Below are 13,857 nucleotides of genomic sequence, written 5' to 3' on the forward strand. Positions count from 1 at the left end.
GTACCATCTGTGACGGCATCGTGAATGTGGAAAAGAAATGTCTGAGTCTCAAGTTCAAAGATGGAGCTGTGAGAATGCTTACTCCCTTGACAGACAATGGGCGATTATTCCAGTCTGCATATATCCTCCATCGGTTCCCAAAATGTTTTTCAGTTGTCCCCTATAGGAAATAATGCCTCTGTATCTGTTGTCATTAGTCTGGCCTAAACCAGTTGAGGGTTAAACAAATAATGAATATAAAAATATAAATAAAATAAATGAGGCTGGCTGTGTTCAGACATGGGAACATGGCTCAAGGCGTTGCATTGGACAATCAAATACATGCTATTCGGGCTGGGCGATATAATGATATATATCGTCAAAACAATGTCAAAATGTCTCTTTCGTATTTATTTTGCTATATATTTATATTGCAATGTCAAAAAAACAGCAGCCAAACTGCGTTTTGACGACTCTTTGCGTTTTGATCCTTGCACGGTATGTTACTTTGCACTGAAGTTCTTAATAAAATATGCACAAATACTCAGTGCTTTTCATTTGTCAAGTATTTAATTCACACAGGAGAATACAAAAGTATGCTTTATCATGTGGTTATTTCATATAGACTATTTATTGAATTACCTGATATTGTGATATATATCGTTTTCAAGATATGAAATGACCTATATTGGGAGAGAAGATTTTGGCCATATGGAATAGCACATTCTTGGTAGATCACTATGTAAAATGAAAAATGCCATTTTTTTTCACAGTTTAACTCACAATCATCTAGATGAGGGTAGAACTTTGAGTGATAACTTTCCAAAGTTTTAAAATCTTGCCTCATAGTATTATAAGTTGCCGTTCATGGTTCTGACATTTGGTAAACCTTCAGTCTCTTGGATCTATTATTTAAACAGCCTTCCGGGATTGTATCATCGCTCACCGGCATGTGGAACAACAGGCCCTCACCAGCACTGACTGTCTGTCTGTCTGTCTGTCTGTCTGTCTGTCAAGGGATTCTTTTGTAAATGTGATGGTTTTGTTCATGTGTGTCTGTGTGTGTTGTAGGATATCAGAGGGAGCTTACGTACAAGCATGATGACGGCTCCTACAGTGCTTTTGGGAAGAGTGATGAGTCTGGAAACACCTGGTCAGTAACATAACTAGCAGATGCTGCTTAGGATACAGATAATGATGTTGTGTAATAGCCATGACATTTTCTATGAACATGCATATAGGAACTGGTCACAAATAAACAAAAGAAACTAACTGTCATATTTGAGCTAAAATGAGAAACATAATTTGAGCCATATTGTAATTTTTTAGTAATGATCATTTTATACATTAACACAAATTTTTTTAAATTAGAAAATTATTCATTTAATGCATTTTAGTTTCATAAAAAGACCATATACTAAAAATGAGATGTTTAACTATTGTGTAAACTGAGGAGGAACCAGAAATCCCACCCACTGTCTGTCCACTTTACTTTCACACCTGTCACTGAAACTTGATGGTGTGTGTTTTTGAAAACAGAAGTACCAAAATAATCTGAATAATAGAATATGTTCATTTCTATAACTCAATATATATTGCAGTTGCATCAGTGGTTATAGAACACTTAAAAACATTTATCTTGAGCTCTGCTGTTTTAAACTGTGTGAATATTTTCAGCTCAAATCTCCCACTTCATTTGATGAAAGAGTACAAATGACACGCAGACACAGTGGGAGGTATATATATACACACACACACACACACACACACACACACACACACACACACACACAGCAGTGTCCTTTCTAGTGTTTGGCACCAGCGAGCATCCTAATAATTTACTTTATGGGGAACCTGCCAGAAAATATTATTTGCATTTAATGGGCTTAAAGCACAGTGCCTCAGGGGATTTAACAAACCCTTTACTGTTTGAAAGGGTGCTGGGCAGTTTGGCAGTTGGTGAGTGTGTGCGTGGGTGTGTGTTTGTGGTTAGGAGAAACTAGGGCTCTCAAGTGTTGAATTACATTATAATTCCAACAGGAGATTGGATTAGTCCAAATCACTTAAAATCCCAGGACTCTCGAACAAGGACTCACTAAAGTGTGAGCAAATATATAGATAGAGAAAAGCCGCACTAATCAATGTTTCATATGAAGAATGGCTTTAAGGACTATGTGTAATGTGACAGGTGTTGATTGCAGTGATGAACCCACAGGTCAAGATATTTTTTTCAGGAGTCAAAATTGTATTTTGGCCTGAATTTACGTGGTGGCAAAACACAACTCAAGATGATTGCTACAGTAGCTCTTTGTCTGCTGGGTGTGTAAATGAATAATTATTTGTTTAACATGTTGCTCTCTATAAGTTAATATTTCAATGTTGTGTTTACAGCTTTTTCTGCTGCCCCCAAGTGGCCAAAATTAATGAACTTATTTTTGTGCACCTTAAAAGTATGATTAAAGAGTCAAGCAGTGTTGACCCATGCTGTACATACTGATTATAGTGCAATGCAATATGTTTAGTAAAATGTCTATAACTGGCTTCCTTTAGAAGCACAACATCTGAATTATGATCCAAATATATGAAATGTAGTTTAACTTTGCTGCCTCTGTCAGCTCCAGCTGTCTTTATTCTGCTGGGCTCTGCGGCTCAGATTATTGTTAAATTGTGGATGCAGCTCTGGCCCAGCGCTTTGTGTTAGTGTGAGACAGGAGGCTGTTATGTAATTGTCCTGAGGCTGGGTTCATTTTGGGGTTACCAACACAGGCGCACGTGGTTACATTTGTTTTCTAAAAAAAAATGTTTCTGTATTTGAACTTCCAGGCTGACCGCTTTTGTGATGAAGTCCTTTGGCGGAGCGAGACCATACATATTTGTGCATGACAAGCACATTGAAGATGCCAGGATGTGGCTGTCCAAAAACCAGCGGACTGACGGTTGCATCACCTCTGTGGGGAAACTCTTCCACAATGGCATGAAGGTGATGACATTAGTTTGAATGTTTTTATATCTATCACATCATCTGCTTTTGGTCGTTTAGTATGTTCCTATAAGACAAAACCACCGAATTAGCTCAATGTGATGAAGCAATTTGCATAGTTTCGGAGTGCTGTGAGTGTGTGCAGAGAGCGGAGATGGCCCCCGGGCCTGCAGGCAAGCAGCACGCGCACACACACACTCACACACACACAGCAGAGAAAATATCCCTAACAAATTATTGCGAGCCAGTCCCCATTAAAGCACAGCATTTCCAAGCCGGCTAACAGCAAAAAGCCATGACAGCTGTGTGTCTGAGGCAGGTACGCGTAGTTGTTATAGGCAAGGCAAGGCAAGGCAGCTTTATTTGTATAGCACATTTCAGCAACAAGGCAATTCAAAGTGCTTTACATAAAACATAAAAAAACAGAACAATTTCAATGCATTAAAAGACAAAAAATAAAATTTAAAGAGCAATTAGAAAACAATGAAAAACAATTTAAAATCATTAAAAGACAAGAATAAAATTTACAGTGCAGTATAAGAATTTTAAAGAAAGAGCAGTTAAAAATAGGTTATTTAAAGAAAAGCAACATTAAAAAGATAGGTCTTCAGCCTGGATTTAAAAGAGCTGAGAGTTGAAGTGGACCTGCAGTTTTCTGGGAGTTTGTTCCAGATATATGGAGCATAAAAACTGAATGCTGCTTCCCCTTGTTTAGTTCTGACTCTGGGAACAACAAGTTGACCTGTTCCAGACGACCTGAGAGGTCTGGGTGGGTCATAGTGTAGTAGCAGATCAGAAATGTATTTTGGCCCTTGGTTATAGATAAAAGTAAGTACTGTGGACTAATATTTGTAATCCGTAAAACACTGCGTGATAAGCAAGAAACCAAGGACAGTCTAAAGCGATTCCTTTTTATGTAAAATTATTGTTTCAGACAACTTCTCCTTGTTGTAGTTCTATTTTTTTGTTTTATAAAGTGGCAATCTCACATACTGGGGTATGGCTGCCAGATAAGGCTACATATACGACTTTTATGTGCTTAGCTCACGCTTAGTTTGTCTACAGTAAGTAGAGAGTCGATAGGTGTGTGTTTCATCATGGTGCTTATTTTCTCAGACAAGGAAAGAGACAAACTGAAGTGTGCACAGTTTTAAATTTAATCAAGAGTTTAATGGCCAATTGCTGCGCAGGTGTAATAAAGCAGCAATGCTTTCAATCAGCAGTTACTGAATCAATTTTGCCACAAAGTGAAAACAACGTTCACATTTAGTACATCATAAACTAAAACTAAAACGAAAATATGCAATGAAAAGTATTATTGTAAATTGAAACTAGATAAAAAGGATATCCTTTTAAGAAAAACTAAACTGAAACGAGTTTAGTGGCGCTGACATGAAGTAAAGCTATATGTGTGACCGGGATTGTTTCCGCTCTGCGCCTGTTTTCGACAGGGAGGAGTGAGTGACGATGTGTCCCTGACCGCCTACATCACCGCTGCCCTGCTGGAGCTGGACACCAACGCCACGGTGAGTCTATCGGCGCTCTCCTCCGTCTCACACTGTGAACGCCTCGCATTGCTGCAGCTGTGAGATGTTCACCTGTTGAACTCATTGGGTCTGCCCTCATTTTAAATGTTTATCAAGGTTAACTTTCTATATCCTATAACACTGGTAGATTTCCTGTCGTGTTTGATGCTTTAAATTTTCTGCAACCAGGATGCTTTATTTATGTTTCATAAATGAAACATTTTCAGATTGCACCATTTAATATAAATTCTTGTTTTTAGACCGGAGGTCCGAGCATGGCCTACAAATGAACTTGGCCAGCCAAAGTTTGTAGAAAGAAAGGAACCACAGTCACCTGTGAGAGCTGTTAGAGAGAATTAACACTATAAGCACCCTGATAAATATTGAGCGGAGGTAATCGCTTGTTATCTCTCACTACTGCCTTTCAGAGATGTCGGCCCGTGTTCCTTTGTTGTCTCTTCAGCTTTTAATAGTCTGTCTTGGGGGCTACATTTGTCTGTAGCAATTACTAAAAAAAGTTCCCTTGCAAACAACATTAAAGCAACTCTCATTTTTAAAAGCCTGCAGAGAAATCAGTTCATTAGTTTTTTCACTTGTTAGCAGGGCTTTTAAATGAATGTTGTTTTTTTTATCACAAGCCAACATGGCTAGTATATTTTTTTAAAGTTACCACTTGCCAAATTTTCCACATTTTCTTCTTTTCCCCCTCCTCTTGCATCTTCATTGTCCACTGTGTCTGCAGCCTTCCTCGTATGCTCTTCTGGTTTCTAAACTCCACGAGAAATATTTCCACGTTTTTTCTTTGTTTTTCCTAACTAACTTTAATACTTGATTTCAGGTCCTGTGGTTTGTTTCTCGTCGTTCCGTTCGTCTTTTCCGGCTCGTAACTGAAACCACAAACACTGGGCACGTAGCCAACGGTTGTATGACATGCCACGCCGTGGTGTTCATGGGAAATGTAGGATTAGTAAATAATAATAATAATAAAGCAGTGTTGCCAGATAAAGATGACATTTTCCAAGCCAAACGCACACACAAAACCACCGTAATTTCTCGGTAGAATACAGACCAATCTGGCAACACTGACTTGTCGACTTGCCTGCCGATTCAAACAGACGGCAGTGTTATTTGCTTCATTCATCACAAGCCAAATTGGCTAGTAACTTTACAATGTTACCCGCCAAAGTTAAATTTTACCGACATTTGGCCGGCTGGCGGGTGTCAATTAAAATACCTGCTTGTTAGGCTTATTTAAAGCACATTGTCTCATCTTTGTGTTTGCCTGTGGTGTGACAGGACCCCGTGGTACAGAACTGCCTGAACTGTCTGAAAGTGGCCGGCCAGCTGGACAACCTGTACACCACCGCCCTGCTGTCCTACACCTTCACTCTGGCTGGGGACCAGGAGATGAGGAGCAAACTCATCACTTACCTGCACCAGAAGTCCAACACACAGGGTAAGACTGAAACCATCAGCAACCCCCCAAACAATTCTACTGCTGCCATTTAGCAGCATCAACACAAACCTAGACAGATAGAGAAGGCTCAACTGTCTGAAGAAAATGTGTGTGTGTGTGTGTGTGTGTGTGTGTGTGTGTGTCTAAAAAAGTAGTTGAACTATTAGAAGGAGAAAGCTGTGTTCAAGTGTCATTCGACATGTAGTGAGTGTAATCAGTTGATGTGTCATTAAAAGGTTAAATGAATTAGACCGAATGAATTAGAAAGGCTCACCTGCTGAAAGCTGAACAAGTGCTATGTCACCCAATGTTGTGGTCTGGCCTGCGCTTGCTTTTTTGTTGTAGCATTTCGGTTTTCATTACATGTTATCCTTCCATATAGTGTCCCAACTGTATATGTATTTTTTTCAGAATGACAATAAAAGGTTGTCTTAAAAGAACGTTTTGTGACAGCTGTAGCTTGGCTGTTGGTATTCGCTCGAGGTTACACAACACAGAGGAGATGGTCATTTCCAAAATGAATTTCCTATCTAAACATTAAAATCTATAGACTGTAGACCTACCTTCTCATCGATTTTTACATTACATCACATGTCATTTAGCTGACGCTTTTATCCAAAGTGCTTTCAACCTTGAAGGTGCAAACTCCAGACAACAAGTAGTAAGTGCAAATACAGTAGCTTTAAATAAGCAAAACTACAATTAAATATTTTTTTTTATCCAAGGTACAGTCGGAAGAGATGTGTTTTTAGCCTTCGTCGGAAGATGCGTAGGCTTTCGGCTGTCCTAATGTCAATAGGGAGCTCATTCCACCATTTAGGAGCCAGGACAGCAAACAGTCGGGATTTCGTTGAGTGATTAGTTGTCCCTCGCTGTGAGGGGGGGGCAGCAAGCGGGTTGGCTGATGCAGAGCAGAGTTGGCGGGTTGGGGTATAGGGTTTGACCATGTCCTGATATAACTCAAGTGTACAAAGTTGGTCATTGCTAACCTTCTAATGAATGACACCACAGGTGGCACCCGTCACTGGAACAGAGCAGGGGCTTCTGGGAAAGGCCTGGACTCTCTGGAGGTGGAGATGACCTCCTACGTGCTGCTGGCTCTGCTCTCCGGTCCGGCCATGCCGGACTTTGGTTTGGACTACTCCTCCAGCATTGTCCGATGGCTCGCCCAGCAGCAGAACCCGTACGGGGGCTTCTCTTCCACGCAGGTAGGACAGATCCTGCACACACAGGTGGTTTATGGGTAACCCTTAACCCCCTAACCGCTTTTAATAACCTCTCTGCTTCTCAGGACACTGTGGTGGCCCTCCAGGCTTTGGCTAAGTACGGCGCTGCCACCTACAGCGCGGAGGGCAGCACTACAGTGACAGTGACGTCGTTAGGAGGCCTGAACAAAGAGTTCACGGTGGATCAGAGCAACAGGCTGCTGTACCAGGAGGAGAAGCTAAGCGAGGTCCCTGGAGAGTACACGGTCCGAGCCGAGGGCCAGAGCTGTGTGCTGGCACAGGTACGATCAACCACAGGATGAGCCGAAGACGAAGCCAACACCACAACACGTGAAGCAGGAACTGAAATAGGGGCAAGTTAGGGGCGAAAGAGAATAGGGGCATCACTTGGAGGCATAGGCAGAGATTTTGGCGGGGGGGAGGGATGCAGGGGATATGTCCCCCCCTCCTTCCCCAATATTTAGAAGAGGTAGATTTGTCCCCCTCAAAAAATATGAAAGACAACTCACTCCCCAAAAGAGGTAAAAATAGACTTTCAGGGGTCTCATCTTACCTGTTAATGTTTCCCAATGATTTCAGACACCCCTAGAGAGGACCATACCATTTTAACTTTGCATTGCCACGTCTTTCTTTCTTTTTTGACCCCTGGTTGTGTCTCTTCCCAATGTTAAAAGGAAACTTACACTCTTGCTTGGAGGCAATAAAAATGACTGGACTACTATAAATTAAAATGTGAAAATGAAACGAGTAATATGAAAGCTGTGTAACACCGATTTTAAAACTCATATCAGTGTATGTTGACGAGATGTTTAAGGTCCAGTAATTTAAAGCCTAAATACATCAGCAGGCCGATATCAACGACATGCTACACATTTATGATTATCGGCGTGTATTTTGACAAAGATTTCTTCCAGTATTTTTTATGTATTTAAGTTCCTTATTTAATTTGCGATTTAAACATAGTTTTCATTGATAGCTATTTTCTTGTCTTTTTTTTTTTACTTATATTTTATTTATTGTAGACAGTCAGCACATCTATACATGGTAAGATAATGAAGTATCTGACTGGACTAAAAAATTAACAAAATCAAATAAAAAAATAAAAGGGGGGTCTGGGGTGATTGCTCTCTTCTTTCAAAAAATGTTTCATTGATAGCTTTTGTTAAAAATAATAAAAATGTAAATGATATTAATTCTATCTACGGTTATTTCAAGGTAATTGTAACTTATATTTTTGATGAAAGCTTATTGTTCCATTGTAAAGTGATGTTTGTGATGATGTGTCCCTCCACAGATCTCCATGCATTACAACATCCCCCCTCCACCCGACTTCTCTGCCTTCAACATCTCTGCTGACACCATGGCCAAATGCAACATCAGCAAGCCCCAGCTCATCCTCTTTGTGACAGTCAGGTGGGTCTACATATTTTTGTAGGGCTGATCATGTCATTAGATCATTGTTGACTTGTAATTGTATTAAGAAGTTTAGTTGACTTCAATGCAGGGATTCATAAATTATATATAGTATTGTTGATACTATTTTTCTGTTAATATTCTGGACTTCAAGGAAACTGATTGCATCAGCAAACCATGCCATGACATAACACAGAACAGAAAATAGCTGCATTAACAGTTTACCTGCAGAGAAGAACTTAAATAATGACTTTGACCTACCTTTACATACATAAACAAGCCAGCATACAGGCCTTTGTTGGTGTTATGATTGTTACTTTTTGAACTTAAAATGATGAATTTAACTTGGGTTAATTACGATGCTCGTTCAGACATGTTGAACAGCATTAGAACATTCACACATTCAAGTTACACTTGAAGGTATCTACATAAGAGTGACATGACACTGTCATGAACGTGTCATGAACATTAGAAACAAGTCCTAAACGTATATGACAACGCTTCTTTTAGTAAGTGTCATTGGGTTTTTGTCATGACAAGTTATGGTTAGAGTTAGAGTTAGGGTTCATGTGTCGTGTGTCATGTGTGTGTGTGTGTGTGTGTGTGTGTGTGTAGGTACCAGGGCAGGAGAGAGGAAACAAACATGGTCATCATCAACATCAAACTGCTGTCTGGGTACATTCTGGATAAGAGCTCCCTGAAGCTGGTCAGTTCTTCAACAGTTAAACCATGAGCAGCCAGTGGATGGAAAATACTTTTATACTTTTAATACACATGTCGTTTGTGCTAATACTACCAGACTTTGCTACTGCATCTAATAGGTTATACATACTACATTATATTACTACATTATATTTAATATGTTGGCGTATACTAATGGCAGTCTGCGCTCTGTTGCTTTGGTAGCTGAAGAGCGACCGCTCAGTGAAGCGCGTGGACGTGGAGGAAGGATTCATCAACATCTACTTAGACGGGGTAGGAAGCACTCACAGAATGACTGTGTCTTTGTTAATGGTGAAATTAAGTTTCATTATTTTGATAAACCTCAGTACAGCCATTGTTTACTGTGCGCTCTGTTTTTAAGTAAGTAAATGGTTTCTTTAGCGGCCTGTTTTGGTTGTGGTTGCAGCTGAAGAAGGATGAGACAAAGATGCACAGTGTGACACTAGAGGAGGACGTGCCTGTAAGGAACCTGAAAGCAGCTGTGGTCAAAGTCTACGATTACTACCAGACAAGTAAGAGCTTCATTGTGTGAATGCTGATTCAGCAGCATACTTTCAGCTACAAAAAAAAACATTCAAACCTCAAAATGTTCAGCTCTTTAAAGGTCCCATGGCATGAAAATTTCACTTTATGAGGTTTTTTAACATTAATATGCGTTCCCCCAGCCTGCCTATGTTCCCCCAGTGGCTAGAAATGGTGATAGGTGTAAACCGAGCCCTGGGTATCCTGCTCTGCCTTTGAGAAAATGAAAGCTCAGATGGGCCGATCTGGAATCTTGCTCCTTATGAGGTCATAAGGAGCAAGGTTACCTCCCCTTTCTCTTCTTTGCCCGCCCAGAGAATTTGGCCCACCCATGAGAGAGAGACATCATGGCTTTCAAACGAGCAAAGTGGCAGTTGGTCAAGGCCACACCCCCACCCTCGACATACATACTATGACTTTTTAACACTTTTTTCGACATTCTATACCAATACTTTATCACTTTTTTCGACATACAGTATCATACTATGACTTTTTCGACATACCAAACTATGACTTTTTAATGTTTTTTTTAGACATACTATGCTATTACTGTTTTCAACATAAATTCTTCGGTGGCACACTGGCTCAGCGTTTAGCACAGCTGCCAACAGGCAACAAGCCAGTAGTCCCTGCAGAGTCTGACCCAGGTTCAATACACAGTCCGGGCTGGCCCTTTTTAGGTTTTTTTCGACATACTATACTATGACTTTTTTATCACTTTTTTCGACATACTATTACTTTATCACTTTTTGATATACTATATAATGTCTTTTTATCACTTTTTTCGACATACTATGGCTTTTTTGATATACTATACTATGACTTATTTTCTCACTTTTTTCGACATACTATACTGTGACTTTTTTGATATACTATGACTATCACTGTTTTCAACAAACTATACTATGACTTTTTTGTCACTTTTTTCAACGTACTATACTGTCTTTTTTTATCACTTTATTCGACATGCTATACTATCACTTTTTTTGAAATACTATACTATGACTTTTTATCACTTTTTCGACATACTGTAATATGACTTTTCCATCACTTTTCTTGACATACTATACTATTACTTTTTATCACTTTTTCGACATACTATACTATGACTTTTTTCACTTTTTTCGACATACTTTACTATGACTTTTTAATCCCTTTTTTGTTCATACTATACTGTCTTTTTATCACTTTATTCAACATACTATACTATGACTTTTTTATTACTTTTTTCGACATACTATACTATAACTTTTTTATTTACTATACTATCACTTTTTTGACATACTATACTATGCCTTTTAATTACTTTAATTACTCGACTTTTATGACTTTGACTTTTCTGTGACTTCATCGATATGACTTCTTTGGTGTTCTATACTATGACTTTTTTTTATCACTTTTCGATATACCATACTATATCTCTTTTATCACTTTTTAGACATACTATACCATTACTTTTTCCAACATATTCTGCCATTACTATGTTTTCTACTTGATTATTTTGGCTGCACGATGGCTCAGAGGTTAGCACTGATGCAAATTCAGTCCCTCCAGAAAAACGCGATTATGCGATCGCATAATTCAATGCATAATCAGCCAAAGTCCGCATATGGATGCAGGGGGCCGCAATTTTTCAAATACGCCGCACTTTCGCGCATAAATTGCTGATTTCTGCGCAAAATTGCTGATTTCTGTGCAAAATATACGGGGCTTGCATGATTTCATAATCCCCGCATTTTCATTGCAAAAAAGTCCCATATATCTTAGCAGAAAGTTGAAAAATGTTGCGTTTACTTCACACAAGAGCAGCCGTTTTCCCCTGTTGCCATGGGAACGTTATGAAGTGACGTAATTATGTGACGTGAACATCATCGAAAAGCAGGGTGTTGGGGAAAATTTTTTTTTTTTCATCAAATCGCAGTTTTTGCAAGTTCCCGCAATTTCATCGCATAAAATATCCCGCATATTCCATCGCATTTTTTAAGAAAACGTGCCGCATAATCAAGGATTTTTGTCTGCAATAATCACAAAAGAACTCTGGAAGGACTGCAAATTAGACCTGCAAGAAGGCTCTGCAGCCTTGAACTCTGTTTTGATCCCCAACCCGGCTGAGTTTTTTGGTGTGGAATTTGCATGTTCTTCCAGACTTTCTTTGACATACTATATTATGGCTTTTAAGACTTTTTTTTTCGACATATAATACTAATACTTTTTAATGGCATTTTCCAACATATTCTGCTATGAATGTTTTCTACGTAATTATTTTGGTTGCACGATGGCTCAGAGGTTAGTTCTGCAGCAAGTAGGTTCTGCAGTCTTGAACTCTGGTTTGATTCCCAAAAGGGCTGGGATTTTTTGTGTGGAGTTTGAATGTTATTCCAGACGTGCTTTGACATACTATACCATTACTTTTCAATGGCTTTTTCCAACATATTCTGCTATAATCTATATAATTATATTGGTTGCATGATGGTTCAGAGGTTAGTACTGATGCAATTAAGACCAGGACGTAGGTTGTGCTTATGACTTACTATACTATGTCTTTTTTCTACAAACTATACTATGAGTTTTAATGACTTTTTTTAAACATACTATACTATGACTTTTTATCACTTTTCGACGTACTATACTAATCATTTTCAATGACTTTTTTTGACATACTATACTATTACTTTTTCATGACTTTTTTTCGACATACTATACATTGACTTCTTCATCACTTCTTTCAACATACTATAGACATACTATACTATTTTAATAACTTTTTTGGACATACTATATACGTTGACTTTATTATCACTTTTTCCAACATACTATACTATGACTCTTTTGTCCCTTTTGTCGACACATTATAAGGTGTTTCGACATACTATACTGTCTTTTTCATGACTTTTTTGACATACTACACTATGACTTTTTATCACTTGTTTGACATACCTATACTATGACCTTTTATTTTATTTTTATTTTTTTAAACCCTTAAAATATTCTACTTTTGTTTAATACATTATTGGTATTATTCAACATTTCAATGAAATTCTTACTATTCTCACTACTTCACCTTCTTATTACGTAATTATGCCAGCAATCCAGTTTAGTTTAGCAATTTAGCTTTTCAGCATTAAAAGCATTTTCTGCAGGAAAAATTGTAGTCATTTTGTCCAAATATATGTGATGCTCACTTTTCTTTACTCACTTTACTTTCCTCTCTGTGACACTGCTATATATCTGATGTGTTTTTGCTGATATTTCCAGGTGATGAGGCAGTCACTGACTACAACTCGCCCTGTGCAGAAAGTAAGTAACATTTTTAAGCTCTGTGTTTACAGAGTTCATATAGGGTCATCACAGTGTTTCATAACACTATTATACCTGAACCAGTTATTATGGCCAAAACGGCATGAATTCACTCGCAACATCAGTGGTATAAATTTCTGATTTTAAAATATGTACAAATGATGTATAAGGAACTTATCTATAGTCAGTGGTATTACCTATATTAGATGGCGGTGTTGGTGTGCAGGCCCCCAGTTTAGAAAAACAGACAGGAGTGCTGACACGGAAGCTAAGCAATATACTGCTGTGGATGGATGCAGCAGCTAAACATATTTCAGCCACCTAAAAAAAAAAGCCCAGCTAAAAAATAATATATCAGTTTAGTCATACACCCTAATGGTTTCACGTCACCTTTCTGTCAGACAGCCCTTTATGACGTGGAACAGAAGCCATTATATACATCTATGCTCTCTTCAAAGCCATCAGACTCCTTTGACAAAAACCGTAATTTTACCTCGTAGAAAGTTGCACGAACGTTGTTCCGTCAGTTGTTGGTCTACTACTGCCTTGATCATTTAGTTTTGTGTTAGTGTGACTTTGGTGAATCCAAACTAACTTTTAAAACTCTTATACTTATTATACATGTATAAGTACCTCATACAACCGCACTTCAAAAAAATCCAAACTATCCCTTTTAAGGAAAAGGGATTAATGCTAAATATGCTTTTGATCTCACCACTGCAATGTACAATGTTT

General features: G+C 38.6%; 1 protein-coding gene across 2 annotated transcripts in view; it reads left to right on the forward strand.

Moving 5' to 3' along the window:
* Window positions 1–13,857, forward strand: part of LOC120553505 (alpha-2-macroglobulin) — a 36,172-nt gene that overhangs the window by 21,245 nt on the left and 1,070 nt on the right. For both annotated transcript variants that reach the window (XM_039792014.1, XM_039792004.1), the window contains exons 25-35: window positions 1,051–1,132; window positions 2,803–2,959; window positions 4,411–4,485; window positions 5,782–5,941; window positions 6,953–7,149; window positions 7,233–7,448; window positions 8,462–8,580; window positions 9,196–9,286; window positions 9,487–9,555; window positions 9,710–9,815; window positions 13,081–13,122. In XM_039792014.1, coding sequence (XP_039647948.1) covers window positions 1,051–1,132; window positions 2,803–2,959; window positions 4,411–4,485; window positions 5,782–5,941; window positions 6,953–7,149; window positions 7,233–7,448; window positions 8,462–8,580; window positions 9,196–9,286; window positions 9,487–9,555; window positions 9,710–9,815; window positions 13,081–13,122 — 1,314 coding nt within the window. The remainder of the gene's footprint in view (window positions 1–1,050; window positions 1,133–2,802; window positions 2,960–4,410; window positions 4,486–5,781; window positions 5,942–6,952; window positions 7,150–7,232; window positions 7,449–8,461; window positions 8,581–9,195; window positions 9,287–9,486; window positions 9,556–9,709; window positions 9,816–13,080; window positions 13,123–13,857) is intronic.

Source organism: Perca fluviatilis, chromosome 2 (assembly GCF_010015445.1).
Source record: "Perca fluviatilis chromosome 2, GENO_Pfluv_1.0, whole genome shotgun sequence".
Taxonomy (NCBI): Eukaryota; Metazoa; Chordata; class Actinopteri; order Perciformes; family Percidae; genus Perca; species Perca fluviatilis.